The 27,232-nt window shown below is 36.9% G+C and overlaps 2 protein-coding genes across 5 annotated transcripts in view; one reads left to right on the forward strand and one right to left on the reverse strand.

Annotated features, from left to right (window-relative positions):
• The window catches only part of LOC133660433 (hormone-sensitive lipase-like), a 242,021-nt gene extending 228,914 nt beyond the window's left edge, over positions 1 to 13,107 (forward strand). For 2 of the 4 annotated variants that reach the window (XM_062063930.1, XM_062063927.1), the window contains one exon: positions 3,533 to 5,077. In XM_062063930.1, the coding sequence (XP_061919914.1) occupies positions 3,533 to 3,787 (255 nt within the window). In that variant the 3' untranslated portion in view covers positions 3,788 to 5,077. Of the gene's footprint in view, positions 1 to 3,532; positions 5,078 to 7,362; positions 9,456 to 12,747 lie in introns of those variants that run through there. The other 2 variants (XM_062063928.1, XM_062063929.1) reach the window with 2 other exon arrangements.
• A 2,884-nt stretch (positions 13,108 to 15,991) lies between these two features.
• On the reverse strand, positions 15,992 to 23,459 carry mrpl17 (mitochondrial ribosomal protein L17). Its single transcript, XM_062063925.1, has 3 exons — positions 23,083 to 23,459; positions 20,420 to 20,488; positions 15,992 to 18,058 (listed from the first exon to the last, which is right to left on the reverse strand). The coding sequence occupies exons 1-3, from the start codon at positions 23,254 to 23,256 to the stop codon at positions 17,804 to 17,806; spliced, it is 498 nt and encodes a 165-aa protein (XP_061919909.1). The 5' UTR covers positions 23,257 to 23,459; the 3' UTR covers positions 15,992 to 17,803.
• Positions 23,460 to 27,232: the final 3,773 nt, after the last annotated feature.

Below are 27,232 nucleotides of genomic sequence, written 5' to 3' on the forward strand. Positions count from 1 at the left end.
CATGTGATGTCCTGTGTTGTCATGTGATGTCATGTGTTGTCATGTGATGTCATATGTAATCATATTTTGTCATGTTGTCATTGGGACTTTGACTTTTAACTTTAATATCGCTAATACTTGGTTAATATTCAGGTCAATATAAATGAAATGATTAGGGATGTCCGATAATGGCTTTTTGCCGATATCTCGATATTGTCCAACTCTTTAATTACCGATACCGATATCAACCAATACCGATATATGCAGTCGTGGAATTAACACATTATTATGCCTAATTTGGACAACCAGGTATGGTGAAGATAAGGTACTTTAAAAAAATAAATAAATAAAATAAGATAACTAAGTTAAAAACATTTTCTTGAATAAAAAAGAAAGTAAAACAATATAAAAACAGTTACATAGCAACTAGTAATTAATGAAAATGAGTAAAATTAACTGTTAAAGGTTAGTACTATTAGTGGAGCAGCAGCACGCACAATCATGTGTGCTTACGGACTGTATCCCTTGCAGACTGTATTGATATATAATGTAGGAAGCAGAATATTAATAACAGAAAGAAGTGGGGGAGGGAGGTTTTTTGGGTTGGTGCACTAATTGTAAGTGTATCTTGTGTTTTTATGTGGATTTAATTAAAAAAAAAAAACAAAAAAAACGATACAGATAATAAAAAAACAGATACCGATAATTTCCGATATTACATTTTAACGCATTTATCGGCCGATATTATCGGCAGGCCGATATTATCGGACGTCCCTAGAAATGATGTGTTGTCATGTTATCATGATGTGATGTGGTGTCATGTGTTACCATGTGTTATGTGTTATATGTTGTAACGTGAAGTCATATGTAATCATATTTTGTCATGGGATGTCCTGTGTTGTCATGTGTTATAATCAATCAATCAATCAATCAATGTTTATTTATATAGCCCTAAATCACAAGTGTCTCAAAGGGCTGCACAAGCCACAACGACATCCGCGGTACAGAGCCCACATAAGGGCAAGGAAAAACTCACAACCCCAATGGGACGTCGATGTGAATGACTATGAGAAACCTTGGAGAGGACCGCATATGTGGGTGACGTTTACCGCTCCATGAACCAGGGGGAAAAAAGGGACCCACACACACATAATACTGTACAGCAGATTTTTACAGCTAAATGTGTATACATCATTTATACACACTGGGCCCCCAGACACATGTTCTTCTCTCAATGTGGCCCCTAAGTCCAAATATTTGCCCAGCTCTGCATTAGAGTGTCATCTTCGTCTTTAAGCCAATTTAAGCCATTTTCCCCAAGGGACAGAAAAAGATGACACAACCTGCTGTATCATATGATATACTACCACTTTGGCACAATACAACGCTCAATCATTCATATGTGATGTCAGCAATTGTCTTGCAAGAAGATTCACTGTAATATAAGTGTTTAGGCCCACTTACAATGACAATAACAACAATAATTGTTTTTCATGAAATGTGTACTTGTATAGTTTGTCTAGGTGGAGGTCCTGCTTTGGAAATAATTTGTACCCCTTTCAGACATTGCATTTAGTTCCCATTAAAACATTCACATGTTGCACAATGAGATGTAAGCAGGGGATCATGTGCACATTCCTGCAACTTCCTGTTTATAAAAAATATATTTTTATTAGTATTTATTTAATATACTAACAGCATTTCATGATTAATATTTATAAATGAAGATTCCTAATCAATGACACTAGAATAAGCACACATTTGATTGGTAAATCATAGTGTAACGACCTGGAATGGCACTTTATGTGTGGTGTTGGAGTTGTCCGACTTTTTGTGTGGCTGTAAACGCATCACTGGCTAAGTGCCATATGTGCATGTGTTGGCGCAAGTGAGAAAGAACCGGCGGCTGCTGTTGATATAACAAAGTTGCTTTTGGTCTGGTTTGTACTGCAGAAAATGACCACTTTTGCTAGATATCATTTTTTTTACTAATGTTTTGGTGATGTGTTCATGGCCGACAATAAAGAGTTTTGCTCAGTAAAGTGATGGATGGAATTCATGTCCTCAAAGCGTCTCGACAGACGTTACAATATTTGAACAATGATGACGAAAACTGTTTTCTCTGTCGTGTCATTGTGTCAAATTGTTATGCGCTTATTTTTTTATTTGATTTTGTGCGCGGCATAGATTTGCCGTGCGCAGAGGACGCTTGAGCAGTGCGCAATTGCACTTAGAGCAGACCTTTGTGCGTCCCTGTCCGGCCCGCGTGAGGCCAATTATAAATTACAAAATACATTTTAAAAAGTATCTATGTCGAGTGTGCAATACAACGGTGCTGCTTTTGTTTTGAAAATCGTTATTTGTATTACTTCCGTGTGGACGTATGCGTGTGCGTGATTGTGAGTGAATGTGAACAGCTGCAATGACAAATTACAAAATAAAGTTGAAAAAACATCTATGTCGTGCGAGCAATACAACTGTGCTGCTTTTATTTTGAAAAGTATTATTTATGGGCGTGTGTCCGTGTGTAACCTGCGAGTGAAGGTGCACAGCGACAAGTGATGCACGGTTTACACCCGAGACGCTAAAAAGAGAAAAGTTGAGGAAGAATGGTGTGTTTTCAACAAGACATGGACTGCCAAGCAACGTTCCCTCTAAGGTGCGTGCCTGCGCAATTGCGCACTGCTCAAGCGTCCGCTGCGCGCAGCAAATATATGCTGTGCACCAAATCAAATCCCATCTGAATTCTAAACAAAATAAACATATTTATTCTATGTAATTTTGCAATGCAACTTTGAGTGACAGTGACAACAAGCGGCCCTAACGGTGTTTGTCAACACCGTTCAATTGAACACCGTTCAATTATTGTAACGTCTATCGAGATGCTTCGAGGACAGGAATTATATCGATCACTTTATTGAGCAAAACTGTTTATATTCGGACATAACCACACCAAAAACATGAGTAAAACTCTTCTATCTGGAAAAACTAGTCATTTTCTGCCGTACAAACCAGGCCAAAACCAACTTGTCATCTGTCACCAACACGCATAGCACTAAACCACTGGTGCGTTTATGGCCACACAAAAAGTTGGACAAGTCAAACACCACACAAAGTTACACTATGACTCCTCAGTCATACGTGTGCTTATTTTACTGTCATTTATTATTAATGTTAATTTATTTATATTAGTCATGGAATGCTGTTACACACACTATGTTGAAGTATTACTATTATTATTAATTATTATTATTATTATTATTATTTATCTTATGGTATATATCAAAAATAATATTGAGCAAAATGTAATTGAAATATTGTGGATGTGGCCCTCCAGCAGTGCTCGGGTTGCTCATGCGGCCCCCGGTAAAAATTAATTGCCCACCCCTGACTTAGAGGGAACGTTGGTGCCAACCCTGGGAAAAAAAAGTCTGGACTGTACACGCCACTGGTCATTTGATGTCATCTTTCCATGTGGCGGCATGTGACAATGTGTGATGTCATCTGGTGTCATGCGTTGTCACTTATCATAACGCGCCATCTTCATCCCCAGGATCCCGTCAAGACGGTGGAGGAGACGGTCGCCAAGAAGGTCCCAGAGGTGCCGAGGAACAGCGAGCAGAAGATCATCACCACCGCCGCCGCCGCTGACCTGACGGCCATTTTGCCGCTGCCGCCGCCACCACCGCCGCCAACCGTCCCACCTCGCCTGGCCGCACGCTCGCCCCCTCTCCCCGTCCGCCTTCCGTCCTTCACCGAGTACTTCAGCATGCAGGGAGGAGGAGGTGCGTTTGGATCCAAGGCGTGAGACGACATGAAGGTCAAGATGGCGTGAGTACAAAATAAAAGACAGCAGAGACGGACAAAGACAAAAAAAAAAGTGCGTTACATGAAATATCCCGATTGATGGAGGGTGTCGAAGAAGCAGCAATAAATATGTGAGCAGTGGAGGGAGACGCGGTCGCAGCAATAGAACGATAGTCCGGCATCACAGATTGTAAATAGCTTAAACACGGACAGAGCTCCCACCCTGTGTCGTTTTTCATTTCCAGTCGGTGCTGTCAGCATCAAGGACAACAATAATGCCATCCCATTTCACTTGTTTAGATATTTATTCTGTTATGTTTGCTAATTTATATCCTTCCACGCCTTCATCGCAGCCGGTTATTCCGGATGTGTCAATGTAAAACGTCCTTTCTGGTACGTGTAAGAAAAACAAAAATGAACTAAGAATTGAAAAAAAAAAAAAAAAGCATGTTTGTATTGTAATATCTGTCCATAAAGTCGCTCCATGCCCTACTGATATTCTATAAATATTCATACACTGACAATATGAAACCAATTCTATCTGGAACGCCACTTTTTCCGCGTGTAGACGTTGGTGAATGTACTGAAGCGTAACAGCACAAAGAATCAAATCATGAAGCCTTCATTTGAGCATTTATCCTCTCACTAACTAGCTAACATTAGCTAATAGCCCCAAACTGACGATGTCATTTTTTCCCCACAAGTGGCGCTTAATTTTTTTTAAATAGAAAAAAAAACCCTTAAAGGCCTACTGAAACCTACTACTAGCGACCACGCAGTCTGATAGTTTATATATCAATGATGAAATCTTAACATTGCAACACATGCCAATACGGCCGGGTTAACTTATAAAGTGACATTTAAAACTTCCCGGGAAATATCCGGCTGAAACGTCGCGGTATGATGACGTATGCGCGTGACGAAGTCCGAGTAACGGAAGTTATGGTACCCCGTAGAATCCTATACAAAAAGCTCTGTTTTCATTTCATAATTCCACAGTATTCTGGACATCTTTTGCAATTTGTTTAATGAACAATGAAGGCTGCAAAGAAGACAGTTGTAGGTGGGATCAGTGTATTAGCAGCGGACTACAGCAACACAACCAGGAGGACTTTGTTGGAGCGCTAGCCGCGCTAGCCGCCGACCTCACCTTGACTTCCTACGTCTCCGGGCCGCCAAACGCATCGGGTGAAGTCCTTCGTCCTTCTGCCGATCGCTGGAACGCAGGTGAGCACGGGTGTTGATGAGTAGATGAGGGCTGGCTGGCGTAGGTGGAGAGCTAATGTTTTTAGCATAGCTCTGTGAGGTCCCGTTGCTAAGTTGCTAAGTTAGCTTCAATGGCGTCGTTAGCACAGCATTGTTAACCTTCGCCAGCCTGGAAAGCATTAACCGTGTATTTACATGTCCACGGTTTAATAGTATTGTTGATTTTCTATCTATCCTTCCTTCTATCCTTTATTTTTTTGTTTCTATATGCAGTTAAAGCACGATGCTATCACGTTAGCTCGTAGCTAAAGCATTTCGCTGATGTATTGTCGTGGAGATAAAAGGCACTGAATGTCCATTTCGCGTTCTCGACTCTCATTTTCAAGAGGATATAGTATCCCAGGTGGTTTAAAATACAAATCCGTGATCTACAATAGAAAAAGGAGAGAGTGTGGAATCCAATGAGCCAGCTTGTACCTAAGTTACGGTCAGAGCGAAAAAAGATACGTCCATCACTGCCTCTCAAGTCCTTCACTGTAACGTTCCTCATCTACGAATCTTTCATCCTCGCTCAAATTAATGGGGTAATCATCACTTTCTCGGTCCGAATCTCTCTCGCTCCATTGTAAACAACGGGGAATTGTGAGGAATCCTAGCTCCTGTGACGTCACGCTACTTCCGCTACAGGCAAGGCTTTTTTTTATCAGCGAGCAAAAGTTGCGAACTTTATCGTCGATTTTCTCTATTAAATCCTTTCAGCAAAAATATGGCAATATCGCGAAATGATCAAGTATGACACATAGAATGGATCTGCTATTCCCGTTTAAATTTTAAAAAATCATTTCAGTAGGCCTTTAAAGATACAGTTTTAGTGATTAAAAGTGTTTCAATCCGAGCACAACGTTAGCGAGCGTAGCGTCAGAAAATGTGACCTAAAAACAAATATTATTTTTTTGGACAAACCTAATTGAAATAAGAGATTGTATGGCCTACAAGTGCGTGTCATTTGAAGTATGTAAGGTTGGATTTTTGCCTCGTCCTTCATTCAAAGCACGAGTGAAGAATGTACTGCGCAACTGATAAGTCCACAGAGAAAGAGATGATACAGTATTATCTACTCATATGCTACCTGGTGGTTGTTTGAGCACACTGCAGCTAGTCCTGGATAGTTCCACTCCTCAACCTCTTAAGGCTCAAGCTTTTTGTTTACATGCTTTTTTTTTTTAATTTCTCTTTGCTATTTGGGCTTATTGGACCCTAACTAGAATAAAAACTAAGAATCATCTTTTGATATGATGTACTTTAGTCCATAAGTACACAAACGTGTACTTCATGTGTAGTGACATGCTACTTCTTATTTTTACACTTTTTTTTTTCCCAAATTCCATTGTATGTTATACTCTTCTGACACCACCAGATGGCAGCGTAAGTGTCCACATAAGTGGCCATAAGACCCCAATTCAGTAGTGTACACAATTTTGGAAATAAGAGCTAAAAAGTGCTGTCCACGCTTGTGGCCACTAAGCCTTTTTAATAGGGAACTGCTCCTTTTTTTTGGAATTGTGCCTGTCTTTCACAATCCTTATGTGAAACAAGCACACACATTTTTTGATGCATTCTAACTCGTAAATAAACGCCATCAAGTCTGCTCACAAAGTAGCCAATAGGACTCTCTCTATTCTGCCTTCGAAGCGCTTGAAAATAACACAAGTTGTATATACATGCTGTAAGTATATATGTCGTGTATTTACAGGCACATTCATAACGACATGTAATATTTAAGTATTTTGCCCATTTTAAGAATGCGGCAGTGCGTTTATTTCACAAATGCGTCACGACTTTTGCTTTTTCCTTCTTTAACATCACTGATTACGACTCATGCGGACTTCACGGGAGCCAACACGCATAATAAAACATCACTTACTGTACGATGTCTGCAGTCACTGCGATTCCGACTGCTGGGATGTTTATATATTCCTGTTTAAAGTGCAAAACTTTACAAACAGACAAAGTATATTTTATTGGTATAATGTTTGTTTTATTTAACTTGGAGATTTAAAATTTTAAAAAAGTCCAATTACAATGTTAAAAAATACGAGAAATATAGGTTTTTTTGGATTTGATAATATATGCGTGCATTATTATTGTTTGTTATCATTACATCAATGGTTAATTTGGTCTCATAAAAATAGTGGCATTAATATAGTTTATCGGAAATCATTTGTAGGGTCAGTACATCGTTAAGTCAAATTTGTTATCGTCCCAGGCCTACAAACACCTCCATCAATACATGTTCTAAGTATACATGTAATGTGGTAACAGGCACATTCATAATAACATGTCATATTTACCTATTTTGCTCATTTTCAGCATATGGCGACGTAATAATCCCTTTTCCCTCCAACACCAACACTACTAATCATGGCAGACTAAATGAGAGCCATCACTGTGTACTTTGGGACAAAATGAGGATCCAAAACGTTTATTTTTGAGGCCGAACATAAAGAGGACGACTTACAAGTTTTACAAGTGCTAAACAGATCCAAGTTTAGTGAAACACGGAGGATCACGAAGCAGTATTGCTAAGTGCTGAACAAGATGTATCGTACACACTATGAACATAATAAAACATCACTTACTGTACAACGTCTGCTGTCACTGCGATTCCGACTCCTGGGATGTTTATATATTCCTGTTTATGTGAAGAATGACTCATAGTCCTCGCGGAGAAAAAAAGGGGTGAAACAAGTGGTTTTTTTGCCATTTTGTCTAAATTGGCTGTCAAAGTTGACCGACTTGTTGGATTATGTCCTTATCCTTTTACTATACAGGTGAGAGGTATGTTTATAATGTATAATAAACTTTCATGTGCTTTGACTCTTAACGTTAGCCCTTATAGTAACAATATATATATATAATCACCAAATGATTCCCGGGCGTGGCCACCGCTGCTGCTCACTGCTCCCCTCAAATTCAGAGGATAATTTCCCCACACCCAGTGTGTGTGTGACAATCTTTGGGACTTTAACTTTTAACTTTAATGTCGCTAATACTTGGTTAATATTCAGGTCAATATAAATGAAATGATGTTGGCGGTTTTTGGATTATTTACAGGACTTTATGGGTAGACTCCATTGTAAGATGACTTTTATTTACAAGTTAGAATGCATAAAAAAAAATTTAAAAAGTGTTTTTGTCTCTCATTAAGATTGTGAATTATAGGCAAAAAAGAAAAAAAAAGTGCACTTCCCCTTCGATGTGTCAGTCGCACGCAGGATTCTCACAGGAATGAGGCTAAAATACAACCTTACCTAGTTTTAGAATGTCTTTTATATGTCTTGGAGGACCCGGTCTCACATTTAAAACCCAACTTAAGTATTTGCAAACCCCCACATGAAGCTGCAACAGCTGGTAAAAAAAATAATAAAATGTTGTGTCCTGCATGGAGCACTTTTAATGTTCCCGTCTTGTCCATTTGTGATGATGTCACCTCCAGGTGAAACATGTAAATACACTCCAATGTGGTCGCTACCCCCGCCAGTTGTTAATGACAGCAGCCACCTTTCATTGTAAAAAAAAAAAAAAATGGACAGAGATTCCAAATAAGCCACAGAGTGAGCAAAGCTGCGGTAACACAGCCTTGTGTGATGAAGTGATGGTCGTGTTAGAGCGCGTGCAGTCATTACGTTAGGGGTGTCCAAAGTCGGTCCTTTTTCGTGGGTATATCGTAAAAATGAGATGGATATTACACTTAGTCAGATAATGATAATAATAGATTTGTAAAACGCACTTTACATTGAGTAAACAACCTCAAAGTGCTACAGTGTATTAAAAATATGATAAAAAATAAATAAAAATAAAAACTAGACCAGCCAAATAGCTAAAACTAGTATGCATATACAGTATCTAAAAAAAGGCTTTTTTTTAAATAAGGGTTTTTAAGCCTTTTTTTAAAAGCCTCCACAGTCTGTGGTGCCCTCAGGTGGTCAGGGAGAGCGTTCCACAGACTGGGAGCGCGGCGGAGCAGAAAGATATAACACAAAGCTGACACGTTGACCTCCACTGGATTGTTTCATGTACAAAATGTAAGTTTTGGACACCCCGCTCCTTCATGATGGGACCCAAAGTGATACTTGAATGAAGGCTCGCCCCGATGATGATGTACCTTTTGTCTAATGTTGCCATCAACGCAGCCTCCTCCCCTGCTGCCACTGTGTGCACGACCACACATTCTTGTGTTTCTTACCTTCTTGAGACCTCCTCTTTAGGACCACCACATTTGTATTTACAACATTAATAATATATACATCCATCCATCCATTTTCTACCGCTTGTCCCTTTCGGGGTCGCGGGGCGTGCTGGAGCCTATCTCGGCTGCATTCGGGCGGAAGGCGGGGTACACCCTGGACAAGTCGCCACCTCATGGCAGGGCCAACACAGACAGACAACATTCACACATTAGGGCCAATTTAGTGTTGCCAATCAACCTATCCCCAGGTGCATGTCTTTGGAAGTGGGAGGGGCCTATCCCCAGGTGCATGTCTTTGGAGGTGGGAGGAAGCCGGAGTACCCGGAGGGAACCCACGCAGTCACGGGGGAGAACATGCAAACTCCACACAGAAAGATCCCGAGCGCAGGATCGAACCCAGGACCTTCGTATTGTGAGGCAGACGCACTAACCCCTATCCCACCGTGCTGCCCATAATATATACATACTATGCATATATGAAAAAAAGGTAAGCTTTTTTGTTTGCAATTGGTTTTTAGTAGGGATGTCCGATAAGGGCTTTTTGCCGATATTGTCCAACTCTTTAATTACAGATACCGATATCAACCGATACCGATATCAACCGATATATACAGTCGTGGAATCAACACATTATTATGCCTAATTTGGACAACCAGGTATGGTTAAGATAAGGTACTTAAAAAAAAATAATAATAAAATAAGATAAATAAATTAAAAACATTTTCTTGAATAAAAAAGAAAGTAAAACAATATAAAAACAGTTACATAGAAACTAGTAATTAATGAAAATGAGTAAAATTAACTGTTAAAGGTTAGTATTATTAGTGGAGCAGCAGCACGCACAATCATGTGTGCTTACGGACTGTATCCCTTGCAGACTGTATTGATATATATTGATATATAATGTAGGAAGCAGAATATTGATAACAGAAAGAAATGGGGGGAGGGAGGTTTTTTTGGGTTGGTGCACTAATTGTAAGTGTATCTTGTGTTTTTTATGTTGATTTAATAAAAAAAACAAAAAAAAAACCCGATACAGATAATAAAAAAAACCGATACCGATAATTTCCGATATTACATTTTAACGCATTTATCGGCTGATAATATCGGCAGGCTGATATTATCGGACATCCCTAGTTTTTAGTCTTCATTATTTACTTCAAGTTATTACAGTATGTCTCTATATACTGTATTTATTTAAAATTACCATACACTACCGTTCAAAAGTTTGGGGTCACCCAAACAATTTAGTGGAATAGCCTTCATTTCTAAGAACAAGAATAGACTGTCGAGTTTCAGATGGAAGTTCTCTTTTTCTGAGCGTTTAATTGACCCCACAAATGTGATGCTCCAGAAACTCAACCTGCTCCAAGGAAGGTCAGTTTTGTAGCTTCTGTAACGAGCTAAAGTGTTTTCAGATGTGTGAACATGATTGCACAAGGGTTTTCTAATCACCAATTAGCCTTCTGAGCCAATGAGCAAACACATTGTACCATTAGAACACTGGAGTGATAGTTGCTGGAAATGGGCCTATGTAGATATTGCACCAAAAAGCAGACATTTGCCGCTAGAATAGTCATTTACCACATTAGCAATGTATAGAGTGTATTTCTTTCAAGTTAAGACTAGTTTAAAGTTATCTTCATTGAAAAGTACAGTGCTTTTCCTTCAAAAATAAGGACATTTCAATGGGACCCCAAACTTTTGAACGGTAGTGTATATTACCATATTTTCTGGACCATAGGGCGCACCTGAATATAAGGCGCACTGCCGATGAGCGGGTCTATTCAGGTCTATTTTCAAACAAAATGTGCAGCGGATTATAAGGCGCATTAAACGAGTCATATTATTATGATTTTTTTCTAAATGTAAAACACTTCCTTGTGGTCTACATAACATGTAATGGTAGTTCTTTGGTCAAAATGTTGCATGGATTATGTTTTGCATATCTTCAAGTCGCTTTCTGACGGTCGCTTCAGGATGCGCCGTTTTGTGGGCGGTCTTATTTACGTGGCTCACCTTCGACAGCGTCTTCTCCCCGTCATCTTTGTTGTAGCGGTGTAGCGTGCAAGGACGGGAGTGGAAGAAGTGTCAAAAGATGGAGCTAACTGTTTTAATGACATACACACTTTACTTCAATCAATAACGGAGCAGCATCTCCTCATCCGGAAACAACACCACCGGAAATGTGTACCGTGAAAAACCTCTAATAACTAAAGTTCCTTGGGTGAATAATGTCAACTCACTACACCGGTATGTTTTAACGTTTTCATGGCGAGTTTACTGACAGATATAAGTAAGAACTTTACACTACTTTATATTAGAAATGGCAACATCGGAGGATGAATGTCCCATAACAAGAAGATAGAGAAAAAGAAGAAGCTTATCGACCACAAAGGCGGACGCACGCAAATTTTCAGGACTTATGCAGATCCCAAATACAGATCAGCAGGTACCAGACGGTAAGAAAAGTTGCTTTTGCATAATATTGCGAAACAAAACTCCAGATAATATGTCTTTAATATGTCTTACCTTATACACACACCATAATAATACTGGTATGTTGAAGCACAGTACAATCCATCAAGCGGTGCGGCTTCATAGCTTACCAAAGTCCTACTAAAATGTTTCGATAGATTTTTGAGCGCCGAGTGTAATGTTCTATACTTTCAATGGAACATATAAAATGTTGGTGTTTACTTGAGTCATATTGCCATCATATTGCAGTCGACACGTATCTCTTATGTGTGACTGCCATCTACTGGTCACACTTATCATTACACCATGTACCAAATAAAATAGCTTCGAGGTCGGTAAGGAAAACCAGAATTATTCGGTACATTAGGCGCACTGTCGAGTTTTGAGGGGGGAAAATGTGCCTTATAGTCTGGAAAATACGGTACATATTTATTTAATTTTTTGTATTATTTTGGCCAAAGGGAGCGCATTTCAATTTCTTACACACTTATTACATATGTTGGCCAGAGGGGGCATACTTCAAATTTGTACACACACTTATTTCATATGTTGACCAGAGGGGGAGCACTTTTAAAACCGACAGTCAATTTGAAAAATAACTCCTTTTTGGGACCCCCCTAATTTTGCTAGATTTCACCACCAGGGGTGCCAATGAGACATTCTCTATTAGATGCAATGGTTTTCCTGTATTGGGACCATGATTTATGTCCTAGCTTGTTCACCGGTCCTCATATAGAAGCTACTTTTCCTTGTTGGTGTCTCAAGAAGGGTAGAAATACAAGGACGAGGAGAGGGTTAATGATGCATGACAGAGAAGAGCACAGCTTTGTAAGCTTCTTCCAAGCGAGGCGTTAAAGAGCACATCACTGAAGCACTGTTTCAATGCATTTTATGGCTGTCAAATATGCTGTAGATACACATCTTTTTGCCAAAATGATAATAAAAGAACATCTTTTATTATTTGCCTCCTTGTTTGTGTTTGATTAGGGGTTTTTCTTTTGTAATGTGTCCAATTCTTCATCACGCAGGTCCTGCCGGATTTCAGCACCAAAAGCATCGACTTCACAAAGGTTTAGCTTTTTCTTTGGCTTCATTCGGACTTTTGCGTGTGACGGGTGAGTGATGGCAAAGAAGAAAAGTGTGAACAGGAAACGGAACTTCATTGCATGGGGCAGTGGTGTCAAAGTTGTTTTCTCAGAGGGCCACATCGCAGTTACGTTTGGCCCCAGAGGGCCACATCGCAGTGAATACTACTCTTTTTAAATGCATTTTATTTGTAGATTTTTTTTTAAACTAAAATGTAAAAAAAATACAAGTTGCAATAATTTCACCTCAAAATGTAATGTATATTACTGTAGATGGAAAAACAGTACTGCTATTTTTATGGTAAAAAAAAAAAAAAAAAAAAAAAGGCAGCTCAGTTGTTAGAATTTTACTGTAAAATCTACTTTTTTTTTTTTTTTACTGTGAATAAAAAAAAATGCAATTTTAATGTAAAATTTTGGCACCTGAGCTGCCAGGTTTTTTTTTGTTTTTTTTTACAGCAAATCAACAACTGTAGATTTTTAGGTGTATTACTGTAAATGCCAAAACTACACCACAGTTTGTTACAGTAAAAAAATGAGTTTTTTTATTCAGAGAAAAATGCTGTAAAAACCACAGTAAATTTCACAATTTGACCATGAAATCTATTGCTACTTTTACATTGCACAATTTGATGGGTAACTTGCTTTGAAATCATTATTATTAGTATTTATTTCTACTTAAAAAATGGTTTGAATGTTCGATAATATATTTTTGCATAATTAGACAATATTTTAGTTAACATAATTTGCGATTACATGGAGTACTTTTTGTTTTTTCTCCCAAAATGGAAAGAAAGAATACATTTTACATAGTAAGAAAAGTTACAGTACTTTATTGAGAAATATTATTTCCAGGCTTTCAAGGGCCAAATAAAATGAAGTGGCAGGCCACATCTGGCCCCCCGGGCCTTGAGTTTGACACCTGTGGCATGGGGTATAATAATCAGGGGCGTCCAAATTTATTCCACTAAGGGCCGCATACTGAAAAGTCAAAACATACGGGGGCCATTTTGATATTTATGTTGTAAAGATAAGAATAAATGCTAAAAACAGAAGATGTATATATTTAACCACAACGCTGTGTCAGCTTTGTTGTACTGTAGATGACAAAGTGTGGGTATTAAAATGTCACCTTTTTCTCAATATATGATCTTTTTTTTTTCTTACATTTTTACTTTTTTTTTTTTTTTAATCAGATTTTATTTTGACAATATGCAGCTGGGTAATAAATCTCGAGCTACGGGCCACAAAATGGCCCCCGGGCCGCACTTTTGACACCCTTGGACTAGACCAAAAAGCTTTCCAACAAACGTTACCTGTTTTTTCTCCTTTACGTGTATAAAACCACTTTTAAGGGTAAATACTTTTATTTTTAATCATATTTCATGTATTTGCTAGACTGATTAACTCATCTGTTTATGACCATTTGAACATTAGCACATCGCCTGGAGTAAATAAAAGTTTTATGACGCTAACAGTTTAACCTTGTAGGAGATTTATTCACTTTTATGGGAAAACATGTTTGGAAATTGCAATTATTGTGGAAACAACTCTTATAGAATGAAGAACTAATCCTAGAAAAAGTACCTTTAAAATGGGGAACTTATTTTCCTACATTGTGTGTCCAATGTAGATTATGTCTATATTATATCTTGTTTTAATAATTACAAATAAATTACAAATACAAAAAATGGGAACATCTCAACCAGTAATAAATAAAAATGGGTTTTGACTGTGAAAACTGCCCAGTAAATTCAAAAATTGTTTAAAAAAGGAACTTTCTCTTTCTCTATTTTCTGTTACACTCCCCAGGAAGAAGAAGAACCCCCCCCCCCCCTGATTCTGATTGGAAAACAAAAAAATATGAAGCTCAATTCACAATAAAGAATAAAATAGTTTTAGTCTGTAACAAAAAAATAGTGCTACATTTTGCTCAAAATAAATTATTTAAAATACAAATTTTTGAACCATTTGATACTGAAAATCAGCATGACGGTAAATAAACTCAATAAAAAATGATCAGCAACTTTACTTTATAACCATTGTCAGAAAGTGTTTTAGTCTTATCTTATTCTGACGCTGTTTTTGAGATGTTAGATTTCCTATGCTCTTAATTTGGCGATCTAGTCTGAGACGTCATTTCCTGTTTGTAGCGTTTCAGCGTAATATGGGCTCTTGGTTGATTGTGTAAATAGCAGTGTGTGCGCTCCTGACTAAAATGTAAGTATACGTCGAATATAGCACGGTTATTAATGTGAAAATGCCTATAATGTGTTAGATGTAGCCTTAACCGAGTGTTTGTTTGCAACAATGTTTCTGCTGGACGATATAATTCGCCAGCTCAACTTTCGCGCTGTTTATACTTCTTGTTACACAGTAGTTACCCTATTCTACCACTAGAGGGCGACACAGACCATGTTTAAAGCGCTGTCTCAATCAATCTTATTCTCCATTCATCTCTAATGGACTGCTTTAATAGGCCATGTATATTTGTTTTATAACACATTATAGAGTATATTATATAATATATTATACATATCCTGTTATATTATATTGCCTAAATGTACCCTAATCATTCTTTGTATGTGTTCCCTTTAGACCACACACACACACACCTATACCACACATGTTCAACTTCACCATTAAAGAGTGCCTGAAAGCCTCTCTGTGCCCTCCTTGTTCTAAGAAGATATCAGACAAGCATTGCGCATCCAGAGTAACCTACCGTATTTTTCGGAGTATAAGTCGCACCGGCCGAAAATGCATACTAAAGAAGGAAAAAACCATATAAGTCGCACTGGAGTATAAGTCGCATTTTTAGGGGAAAATGTATTTGATAAAAGCCAACACCAAGAATAGACATTTGAAAGGCAATTTAAAATAAATAAAGAATAGTGAACAACAGGCTGAATAAGTGTATGTTATATGAGGCATAAATAACCAACTGGTATGTTAACGTAACATATTATGGTAAGAGTCATTCAAATAACTATAACATATAGAACATGCTATACGTTTACCAAACAATCTGTCACTCCTAATCGCTAAATCCCATGAAATCTTATACGTTTAGTCTCTTACGTGAATGAGCTAAATAATATTATTTGATATTTTACGGTAATGTGTTAATAATTTCACACATGAATCGCTCCGGAGTATAAGTCGCACCCCCGGCCAAACTATGAAAAAAACTGCGACTTATAGTCCGAAAAATACGGTACTCTATCACAAGCATTATATAGAAAACAATGGAAAAAACAATGTGATGATTTTATTTTTTATTGAAAATGAAGTCAGGATGCAATGAGCACAGCCTCTCGAAGCGGGGTTTGACGCGTGATACTGATAAAGCACGTCCACCTGTGTCACATGGGTGGCATGGTTTCCCGCCCCACTATATGATTATAACTGCATTAAGGCATCTAAAACACTCCTGTCCAATGGAAGAAAAAAAAAGGGACAAAAAATATTTTTCAATGAACCGTATTTTTCGGACTATAAGTCGCAGTTTTTTTCATAGTTTGGCGGGGGGTGCGACTTATACTCAGGAGCGACTTATGTGTGAAATTATTAACACATTACCGCAAAAAAACAAATAATATTATTTAGCTCATTCATGACACCTGACATGTTAGCTACTTCTCTTTGTTTATAATGTCTATTTTCTATTTCCTGCTGGACCTACTCTCTATTTTATGCTGCTGCTGTCATTTAGACTGTATATACTGTAATATTGTACATGGTCATTGGTTTATACTGTATATATGTTATAGACAATATAATATATCTGTATATAAATTACTCTCTACACATATGTATATATTCGTATATATGTTAAGATTTTTTTATAGCTATATTAGTCTATTTATACCTGCATTGTCCTTTCCATCCTTGTAACTGACCTACTGTGTTGAAAAATTTCCCTTGTGGATCATTAAAGTTTGTCTAAGTCTAAGTCTATGTAAGAGATTAGACCAGGGGTAGGGAACCTATGGCTCTCGAGCCAGATGTGGCTCTTTTGATGACTGCATCCGGCTCTCAGATAAATCTTAGCCGATGTTGCTTAACACGATAAGTAATACATAATTCCGCTGGCAATCACAGTGTTAAAAATAACGTTCAAAATATAAAACATTCTCATGCATTTTAATCCATCCATCCGTTTTCTACCGCACCTGTTCAAGAAGTCGCATTAATGGTAAAAAGTATTTTCCTTATTATTGGTTAGCTTCAGAATAACAATGTTATTAAAAAGAATAAGAGATGTATTATAATATAAAATGTTGGTCTTACTTAAAAATGCTCGCATTTAGTTGTATTCAGTGTTAAAATATATGATATGGCTCTCACGGAAATACATTTTAAAATATTTGGCTTTCATGGCTCTCTCGGCCAAAAAGGTTCCCGACCCCTCGACTAGACGTATGGGATTTAGTGATTAGGAGTGACAGATTGTTTGGTAAACGTATAGCATGTTCTATATGTTATAGTTATTTGAATGACTCTTACCATTATATGTTACGTTAACATACCAGTTGGTTATTTATGCCTCATATAACGTACACTTATTCAGCCTTTATTTATTTTAAATTGCCTTTCAAATGTCTATTCTTGGTGTTGGCTTTTACCAAATATATTCCCCCAAAAAATGCGACTTATGTATGTTTTTTTCCTTCTTTATTACGCATTTTCGGCCGGTGCGACTTATACTCAGGAAAATACGGTAGTTTAGGTTAATAAAAATATCATTTGATGACATTTTTCTGAAACGCTAGTCTTGGGCAAGCCTTCTTTGTGGTAATTCTTTTAAGAAAACACATTTCAGGTGGTTCAGGACTTTTGGCGCCACCGTGAGGACGAAGCAAGCAAGTTTCCTTTTCCTGCTTTTATTCCTGATCAGGTTTTCACCAAGGTTTGGCAAAATACGGAGACAATGACAAGGAGATATTTGTTAATGTGTGTAATAGTCCGCTCACGTTTTGGTAGTTCTATGGAAGAATTAGTGAGGATTTGCTGCTGACTGTGCCTTCTCCTCCTTGTAGGCTCTGAGCAGCTGGTTGACGAGAGTCAGTTCGTTCCTTTTCTTGACGGGGTAAAGAGGAGGTAAAGGGTTGCCTTTGTACTCCAGCACGGCCATGCGGGCCCGGTCCAGGTTCTGTCTGTTGGGGATGCGAGCCATGCGCGTGTAGGCGCTGCTGTGGGGCTCGAACCGCGGAGCGAGGACTTTGAAGAGCTTGGGGACCAGATCCTTCTCCTGCACAGGTGGTGAAAAATCAAACGTTGCGTTAGAGCGCCACCATAATGACCAACATTAAAATACAGCAGCGTAGTAGGCCTAAGTATTCATTAAAAACAAGCCAAAGGTTTATTTTAACAAGTATATTTAATATTTTTGGCCACTGTAACAGGACAGTGTTTAACTATAGGAAAATAACAATACTTTAATCAAGTGATTATTTGGCGTACCACTACATCACATGTGTCAAACTCAAGGCCAGATGTGGCCCGCCACTTCATTTTATTTGGCCCTCAAAAGCCTGGAAATAATATGGATCAAAAAAATATTGGAACTATTCTTTCTTTCTATTTTGGGAGAAACAAATAAACGTACTCCCATGTAATCGCAAATTATGTTAACTTAAATATTGTCCTAATTATGCAAAAATATATTGTCAAACATTCAAACTATTTTTTAAATAGAAATAAATACTAATAATTGGGGCGGTGTAGCTCGGTTGGTAGCGTGGCCGTGCCAGCAACTTGAGGGTTCCAGGTTCGATCCCCGCTTCTGCCATCCTAGTGAAGTGAATTATATTTATATAGCGCTTTACTTAGTGACACCCAATATCTAAGTTACATTTAAACCAGTGTGGGTGGGTAAAGTGTCTTGCCCAAGGACACAACGGCAGTGACAAGGATGGCGGAAGCGGGGATCGAACCTGGAACTCTCAAGTTGCTGGCACGGCCACTCTACCAACCGAGCTATACTGCCCCAATTATTAGTAGGGATGTCCGATAATGGCTTTTTGCTGATATCCGATATTGTCCAACTCTTTAATTACCGATACCGATATCAACATATACAGTTGTGGAATTAACACATTATTGTGCCTAATTTGGACAACCAGGTATGGTGAAGATAAGGTCCTTTTTTAAAAAAAAATTAATAAAATAAAATAAGATAAATAAATTAAAAACATTTTCTTGAATAAAAAAGAAAGTAAAACAATATAAAATCAGTTACATAGAAACTAGTAATTAATAAAAATGAGTAAAATTAGCTGTTAAAGGTTAGTACTATTACTGGACCAGCAGCACGCACAATCATGTGTGCTTACGGACTGTATCCCTTGCAGACTGTATTGATATATAATGTAGGAACCACAATATTAATAACAGAAGGAAACAACCCTTTTGTGTGAATGGGGGAGGGAGGTTTTTTGGGTTGGTGCAATAATTGTAAGTGTATCTTGTGTTTTTTATGTTGATTTAATAAAAAACAAAAAACGATACAGATAATAAAAAAAACGATACCGATAATTTCCGATATTACATTTTAAAGCATTTATCGGCCGATATTATCGGACATCTCTAATTATTAGTATTTATTTCTATTTAAAAAATAGTTTGAATGTTTGACAATATATTTTTGCATAATTAGACAATATTTAAGTTAACATAATTTGCGATTACATGGGAGTACGTTTATTTGTTTCTCCCAAAATAGAAGGAAAGAATACATTTAGTAAGAAAAGTTACAGTACTTTTTTGATCCATATTATTTCCAGGCTTTCGAGTCACTGCCGTTGTGTCCTTGGGCAAGACACTCGACCCACCTGCTCCCAGTGCCGCCCACACTGGTTTAAATGGAACTTAGATATTGGGTTTCACTATGTAAAGTGCTTTGAGTCACTAGAGAAAAGCGCTATATAAAAATATAATTCACTATATAAAATATAATTCAATAATGATTTCAAAGCAAGTTAGCTGTGAAATTGTGCAATGTAAAAGTAGCAATAGATTTTATGGTAAAACTGAAATTTACTGTAGTTTTTACAGCATTTTTTCTCAATGAAAAAAAACAGCACTTTTTTTTTTACTGTAATAAACTGGTGTCGTTTTGGCATTTACAGTAATACACCGAAAAATCTACAGTTGATTTGCGGTAAATAAATAAATAAAATGGCAGATCAGGTGCCAAAATTTTACTGTAAAATTGCAGGTTTTTTTTATTTACAGTAAAAAAAAACTAATGTAAATTCTACAGTAAAATTCTGGTAACTGAGCAGCCTTTTTTTTTTTTTTTTTTACCATAAAAACAGCAGTACTGTTTTTACATCTACAGTAATATACACTACATTTTGAGGTGAAATTATTGCAACTTACCATATTTTTTTTTTTGCATTTTAGTTAATAAAAAAAAAAAAAAATCAACTGATAAAATGCATAAAAAAATGGTGTATTAATAGTATTCATTGTTGGGGCCAAACATAACTGCGATGTGGCCCTCGGGGGAAACGACTTTGACACCTCTGCACTAGATGGAATTAGGCGTGTAGCACAGTTGGAGAATCGCTGTTTTCGAGAAAGACAAAAAGAAGCTTTCAGCACTTACAGTCAGCCAGAAAGTGGCCATTTTCATCGCCTTCTCATCCGTGTCTCCGGCTTTAGCGTAGTCAATCAGCTGGGGAAACAAACACATTTTCATTAGTTCCACCACATAGGATGTGTTTGAAACACTACAATACTGATTGGCATGTTTTGCTCAGAATCTTTAACTGATTTGACTCTTTTTTTTACCACAATCAGCCAAATGTACAGTACAGGCCAAAAGTTTGGACACACCTTCCCAACCCCTTTGATAAAGCAAGAAATTCCACTAATCAACCCTGATAAAGCACACCTGGGAAGTGAAAACCATTTCAGGTGACTACCTCTTGAAGCTCACGGAGAGAATGCCAAGAGTGTGCAAAGCAGTAATCAGAGCAAAGGGTGGCTATTTTGAAGAAAATAGAATATAAAACATGTTTTCAGTTATTTCACCTTTTTTTGTTAAGTACATAACTACACATGTGTTCATTCATAGTTTTGATGCCTTCAGTGACAATCTACAATGTAAATAGTCATGAAAGTAAAGAAAACGCATTGAATGAGAAGGTGTGTCCAACATTTTGGCCACACCACGCCGCCATTTGCTTAAAATTAGCAAAATACGTAAATACTGCATGTTGTTATGAATGTTGAGTAGAGTTTATTTGGAACATGCAAGCATACAACATGATACATCACAATTTCCAGATTCTCTATTCAAAAGGGAGTAGGAAGAAGCAGAGCTTATTTAATCCTACCCCTTTTCCTTTACATTAGCAGTTGCTAAAACTTTAGTTCACTTCCTGTTCTCAATTTATCCACAATATACTCCATAAGTAATGACAATAAAAAATAAATTAATAATAATTGGTGAAGTAAGTTATATTTCATATGGTGAGATGAGTAAGATTACAGGGTTTCCCACACATTCATTTATTTGTGGCGACCCGCCACGAAAGAATTACGTCCGCCACAAATTAAAAAAAAATAAAAAAATATATATATTTTTGTCCTCTCCAGCTTCAGGCAAATTATATAGTTGATGTAGATGCCCATACTTAATTTACAAAAGAGAAGTGTAGGATACTTCTCTTGTTGCCTTATTTGTATTTGACTTTATTAAATGTATTTATATTAGAAACACAACATGTGTATATAACAAAGGGTGCAAAGTCTGCAGGCAGTAGGAAACACATGGTTAAGTGTAGGGAGTAAAACTGATGGCAGTCTAAAGTTCAAGATTTTTGGAGCTCTTTGTTCAGTGGATCAGATGTTTGATGAAGCTCTGTGTCTATCTACCACCACTACTGTTTTCTGTTTATTTGTTACTGACTGTGGCAGGACACCTCTGCCTCTGTTTCACTTTATGTTGCTGGTAAATAATATGGTTGTAGTAGTAGGCTAAAGTTAAATTATTTAGTATGCACTAATTAAAGGGGCAGAGCTTTATGAGACATTTTAGCTTTTATATTTTATAAGATATTTTTTGTAAGAACCACAATTAATAAATATATTTCAGTGAATAACTTATTGTTCAAATCTGTATATAAATATGTACATAAAGTGTTGTAATTATATTGTAAAATGGATGGATGGATGGACGTTTAAAACAAAACTGTTATTATTAATTAGTAAGTATACATTTTTTGAGCCTTTTTAGAGAAAATCAAATCATTGTAGAACATTATGCAAATTACTCGATGATGTCATGGTGACCACGCCCATAGCCACGCCCCCATCGCCATAGGTATCTTGGCAGTTTATGGGAAACACTGGATTATCTAGTAAATGAATGGATGAAAAAATAAATTCAGAATGTTTATCATGGTTCTTCTTCTTTGTACTTTGTAAACACTTTAAGTTTGAAGAGTTTCTTGAAGTGGATCATTTTAGTGCCTGTTACATTTTATATACTTACAGCGTGTAAATAAAACAATGGAGGGTTTAATATGTTTTTACAACACTTTATAGGCGGAATAGAGCGACTCTCATTTGCACCACTGTTAGCTGACGTTTGCTGGCATTTATTTACGATTTAGAATGCATAACAAAAGAAAAACATGTTCTTGTCTTGCATATTGATTGTGAATGATAAGATACAATTCAAAATAAGTTTTTATATTTGTTCTTTATTTCGACGCTTTGTACGGTGTCCTTAAGTGGCCAAAACATGCTATTATCAACTGTTATAAATTTTGCTCCATGCACATATTACAAATTAGGGCTGCAACTAACGATTAGTTTGATTGTCGATTAATCGATTAATAATCAGATAAGAGACAAACTACATTTCTATCCTTTCCAGTATTTTATTGAAAAAAACAGCATACTGGCACCATACTTATTTTGATTATTGTTTCTCAGCTGTTTGTACATGTTGCAGTTTATAAATAAAGGTTTATATAAACAAATAAAATTGCCTCTGCGCATGCGCATAGCATTGATCCAAAGAATCGATGACTAAATTAATCGCCAACTATTTTTATAATCGATTAGTTGTTGCAGCCCTACTACAAATGGATGATTTTTGAAGTATTTGGGTAAGTAAATCAATCCACTAACCAAGTAGTCCCGTAGTTAGTTGACAACAAATGTTTGAAGGAAGTCCAAATATAAAAGTAAACAATGTTGTCAACATTGAGAGCCATGAGATAGCTACATTAGCATAGTTAGCTTAGCCACCGTCACCTTCTCGGCGTAGAAGCGGACTTCATCGGCCCGGGCCGCCGTGGTTTCTATCCTCTCATGCCGGACCAACCCCGTCAGGATGTTCCGCAGAATGTCCATGCGGGATTTGGGCCCCATCCCCATTTGTCTGCCCACTCGGCCATGGGAGATCAACATTTGCAACGTGAGGCGCATCTTGTCCTCCTTTTGGATCCAGGCCGCGAATTCAAGTGGCTCCAAAGAACCAAAATTAAAGACGTTTTTGAAGAAAAATACACAATAATTTTGAAACTAGTAAGAAACAAAAACAGTCAAGTAGACTAGATAAGTGAGGTCAATACTGATATACAGAGTTTATGTGACATTGACGTCACGTCAACAAATGTGTCCGGGTTGAAAACAACATAGAATTAAATGTTCCGCCTACAAAAATACATGCTATTATTTTATTTGATTTTTTAGTGTGTTTTCAGCTTTATTTTAGGGCAAAAAACAAACTAGTACTAGTTTGTAGCATGTTTTTTTGTTTTTTTTAAACATTTGTAACCAGGGATGTCCGACAATATCCAATATTGTCCAACTCTTAATTACCGATATCGATATCAACCGATACCGCTATATACAGTCGTGGAATTAATACATTATTATGCCTAATTTGGACAACCAGGTATGGTGAAGATAAGGTCCTTTTTTAAAAAATAATAATAAAATAAGATAAATAAATAAACATTTTCTTGAATAAAAAAGAAAGTAAAACAATATAAAAACAGTTACATAGAAACTAGTTATTAATGAAAATGAGTAAAATTAACTGTTAAAGGTTAGTACTATTAGTGGACCAGCAGCACGCACAATCATGTCATCATCATCAATCTTTATTGCAGACCTTAAGCTCCATTTAAACATATAAAAACAGAATATAATACATTAAAAACAAAACAATAAAACATACCTTGAAAACAAAACAATAAAACATAAAAACATGTGTGCTTACGGACTGTATCCCTTGCAGACTGTATTGATATATATTGATATATAATGTAGGAACCAGAATATTAATAACAGAAAGAAACAACCCTTTTGTGTGAATGAGACACGCTGTGGTGGAACGGAGTTTGGAAAACAAACGTGTCACCACTTCCGCTCTTAGCGCCTTTAAAATAAGAGCTCAAGGCATATACTGTATAACTGTTTATAACATGAACTTAACATCACAAAGAGGCAAGTCCATAAAAATAGGTTATACCTTTATTTTTTTTATTGAACAACAAACATACATTTATAATTCACACAAAAGTCAAGGCACTTTCAACATCAAGGAAGGAAAACAAAAGCAAATACAGAGAGTAATAATACTAAAAAATAGGGGAAAAAACCAAACTAAAATAAATAAGACAAAAGGGCTACCTAAATCACTTTAAATGTTTTTAACGAGGATATAAATTTCAAGGACTTTTGTACTCTTAATCATTCTCCAAGATTTGATGATAACTACATGCTATTATTTTTTATTTACCGAAATGAACGTCTCGCTATTGTGGAAGCCCGTTTCCGCCTAATGGTAAATCCAAATTATGAGCTATAAAGTCATGATAATGCGGGAAAAAGTCGGACTTATTTTTATTATCATAATAATTATTGATTTTGAATTCCTTATCGCATAATTTAGATTTTTTTTTTTCGTCTCATCATTGTAATTTATCATTATAGTACTTTTTTGTGGTGGGAACGGGCTTCCACAAAACGGGCTTCCATACCAATCAGACTAGATTGGTGAGGTCAATACTGAGATATACAGAGTTTATGTGACATTGACGGCAAGTCAACAAATGTGTCCGGGTTGAAAACAACACGGAAGTAAAATTTCCGCCTACAAAAATACATGCTTTTATTTTGGATTTACCGGAAATGAACGTCACGCTATTATGGAAACCCACTTCCGCCACTTAAAAAAATACCCTAATGGTAAATCCAAATTATGAGATATAAAGTCATGATTATGCGGAAAAAAAGTCGAACTTATTTATTATCCTAATAATTGTCGATTTTGAATTTCTTATCTCATATTTTTTTTTTTTTTTTTAAATTTCATAATTATGATTTATTATTGGGGTCCTTTTTTGTGGCGGAAACGGGTTTCCATACCAATCAGATTAGAGTGATGAGGTCCAGGCTAGATCAACACATTTAGCCTGCAATATCAATTAAAACCACGACATTCGTATGGCTTGTTGGCAAATGAATGATTGATTTTTTAAATAATGACATTATCTTGTTGTCCACAGCCTTTGTCAAGCCCTTTAAACTGACGCTCGCATGTCAGTTAGCATTAGCCTCCATAGGCTAGGACAGTTTCAACATTTCCACAAAAGATGTGAGCAGTTTTGGTGAGTTTAATTCTTTTTACTTTTGTCAATAAAACGTGTTGATCTTCTTTTTGGGAACACGTACTGTGTAGTGTGTGGGACTGCTGTTTGTTGACTTGTGTAAATTAGTTTTAATGGCATTTAACATTTATTTACCCAGGAATATCCCATTGAGATTAAGAATATTTTTTACAAGGGACTCCTTCCTCACAGTTTTATATTATAGACTCAGTTTATTAAGAGATGTGTTAATTAAAGGGGCCTAATATGCAAAACCAACTTTTATTATCCTTTGGTACCTGCTGTTGTGGATGTGGAATCTAAACAAGGCTCAAAAAAATGTTAAATCAAACCATGGAGGCATTGTGGAGATGTTTATAAAATAATCTTGCCTTCCTTCATATCTGAGGTCTGCCTACATTCAACCAACCACAGAAGACACCTCACAATTTAAATCAGGGATGGGTAAACTATGGCCCACGGGCCACATTCGGCCTGCCAAACAACGTTCCCTCTAAGGTGCGCACCTGTGCAATTGCGCACTGCTCAAGCGTCCTCTGCGCACGGCAAATCTATGCCACGCACAAAATCTAATAAAAAAATAAGCGCAAAACAATTTTCGACACACGGACACGACAGAGAAAACAGTTTTTGTCATCATTGTTCAAATATTGTAACGTCTGTCGAGACGCTTTGAGGACATGAATTCCCATCCATCACTTTACTGAGCAAAACTCTTTATTGTCGGCCATAAACACATCACCAAAACATTAGTAAAAAAAATGATATCTAGCAAAAGTGGTAATTTTCGGCAGTACAAACCAGACCAAAGGCAACTTTGTTATATCAACAGCAGCCGCCCGCTCTTTCTCACTTGCGGCCAATACATGCACATATGGCACTTAGCCAGTGATGCGTTTACAGCCACACAAAAAGTCGGACAACTCCAACACTACACATAAAGTGTCATTCCAGGTCGTTACACTATGATTTACCAATCAAATGTGTGCTTATTCTAGTGTCATTGATTAGGAATCTTAATTTATAAATATTAATCATGAATGCTGTTAGTATATTAAATAAATAGTAATAAAAAATATTTTTACAAACAGGAAGTTGCCGGAATGTACACCATACTTGCCAACCCTCCCGTTTTTAGCGGGAGAATCCCGGTATTCAGCGCCCCTCCCGACAACCTCCCGGCAGAGATTCTCTTCCGACAAACTCCCGGTATAGCCGGAGCTGGAGGCCACGCCCCCTCCAGCTCAATGCGGACCTGAGTGGGGACAGCCGTTCTCACGTCCGCTTTCCAGCAGCTTGCCTGCCCAATGCCGTCATAACATCTAAGGCTTTTAGAGAGTAGAGTGCACAACAAGGAGAGAGAGTTCTTGGTTTCTTATGTGGGTTTATTGTTAGGCAGTTTCATTAACATCCTCCCAGCGCGGTAACAACACACAACAACAGCAGTCACGTTTAGTCCACCGTAAAGCAGTTTGTCTGCCGTAATAAACAGCAATGTTGTGACACTCTTAAACAGGACAATACTGCCACCTACTGGATAGCCTGCAGAACACTGAAATTCAAGTATGTCTTTTATTTATATGTATAATAAAATAAAAAATAAAATAAAAAAAAATATATAGATAGAATTCACTGAAAGTCAGGTATTTCATACATATATATATATATATATATATATATATATATATATATATATATATATATATATATATATATATATATATATATATATATATATATATATATATATATATATGAAATACTTGATTTGGTGAATTCCAGCT

The sequence above is a fragment of the Entelurus aequoreus genome, linkage group LG11 (assembly GCF_033978785.1).
Source record: "Entelurus aequoreus isolate RoL-2023_Sb linkage group LG11, RoL_Eaeq_v1.1, whole genome shotgun sequence".
Lineage (NCBI taxonomy): Eukaryota > Metazoa > Chordata > Actinopteri > Syngnathiformes > Syngnathidae > Entelurus > Entelurus aequoreus.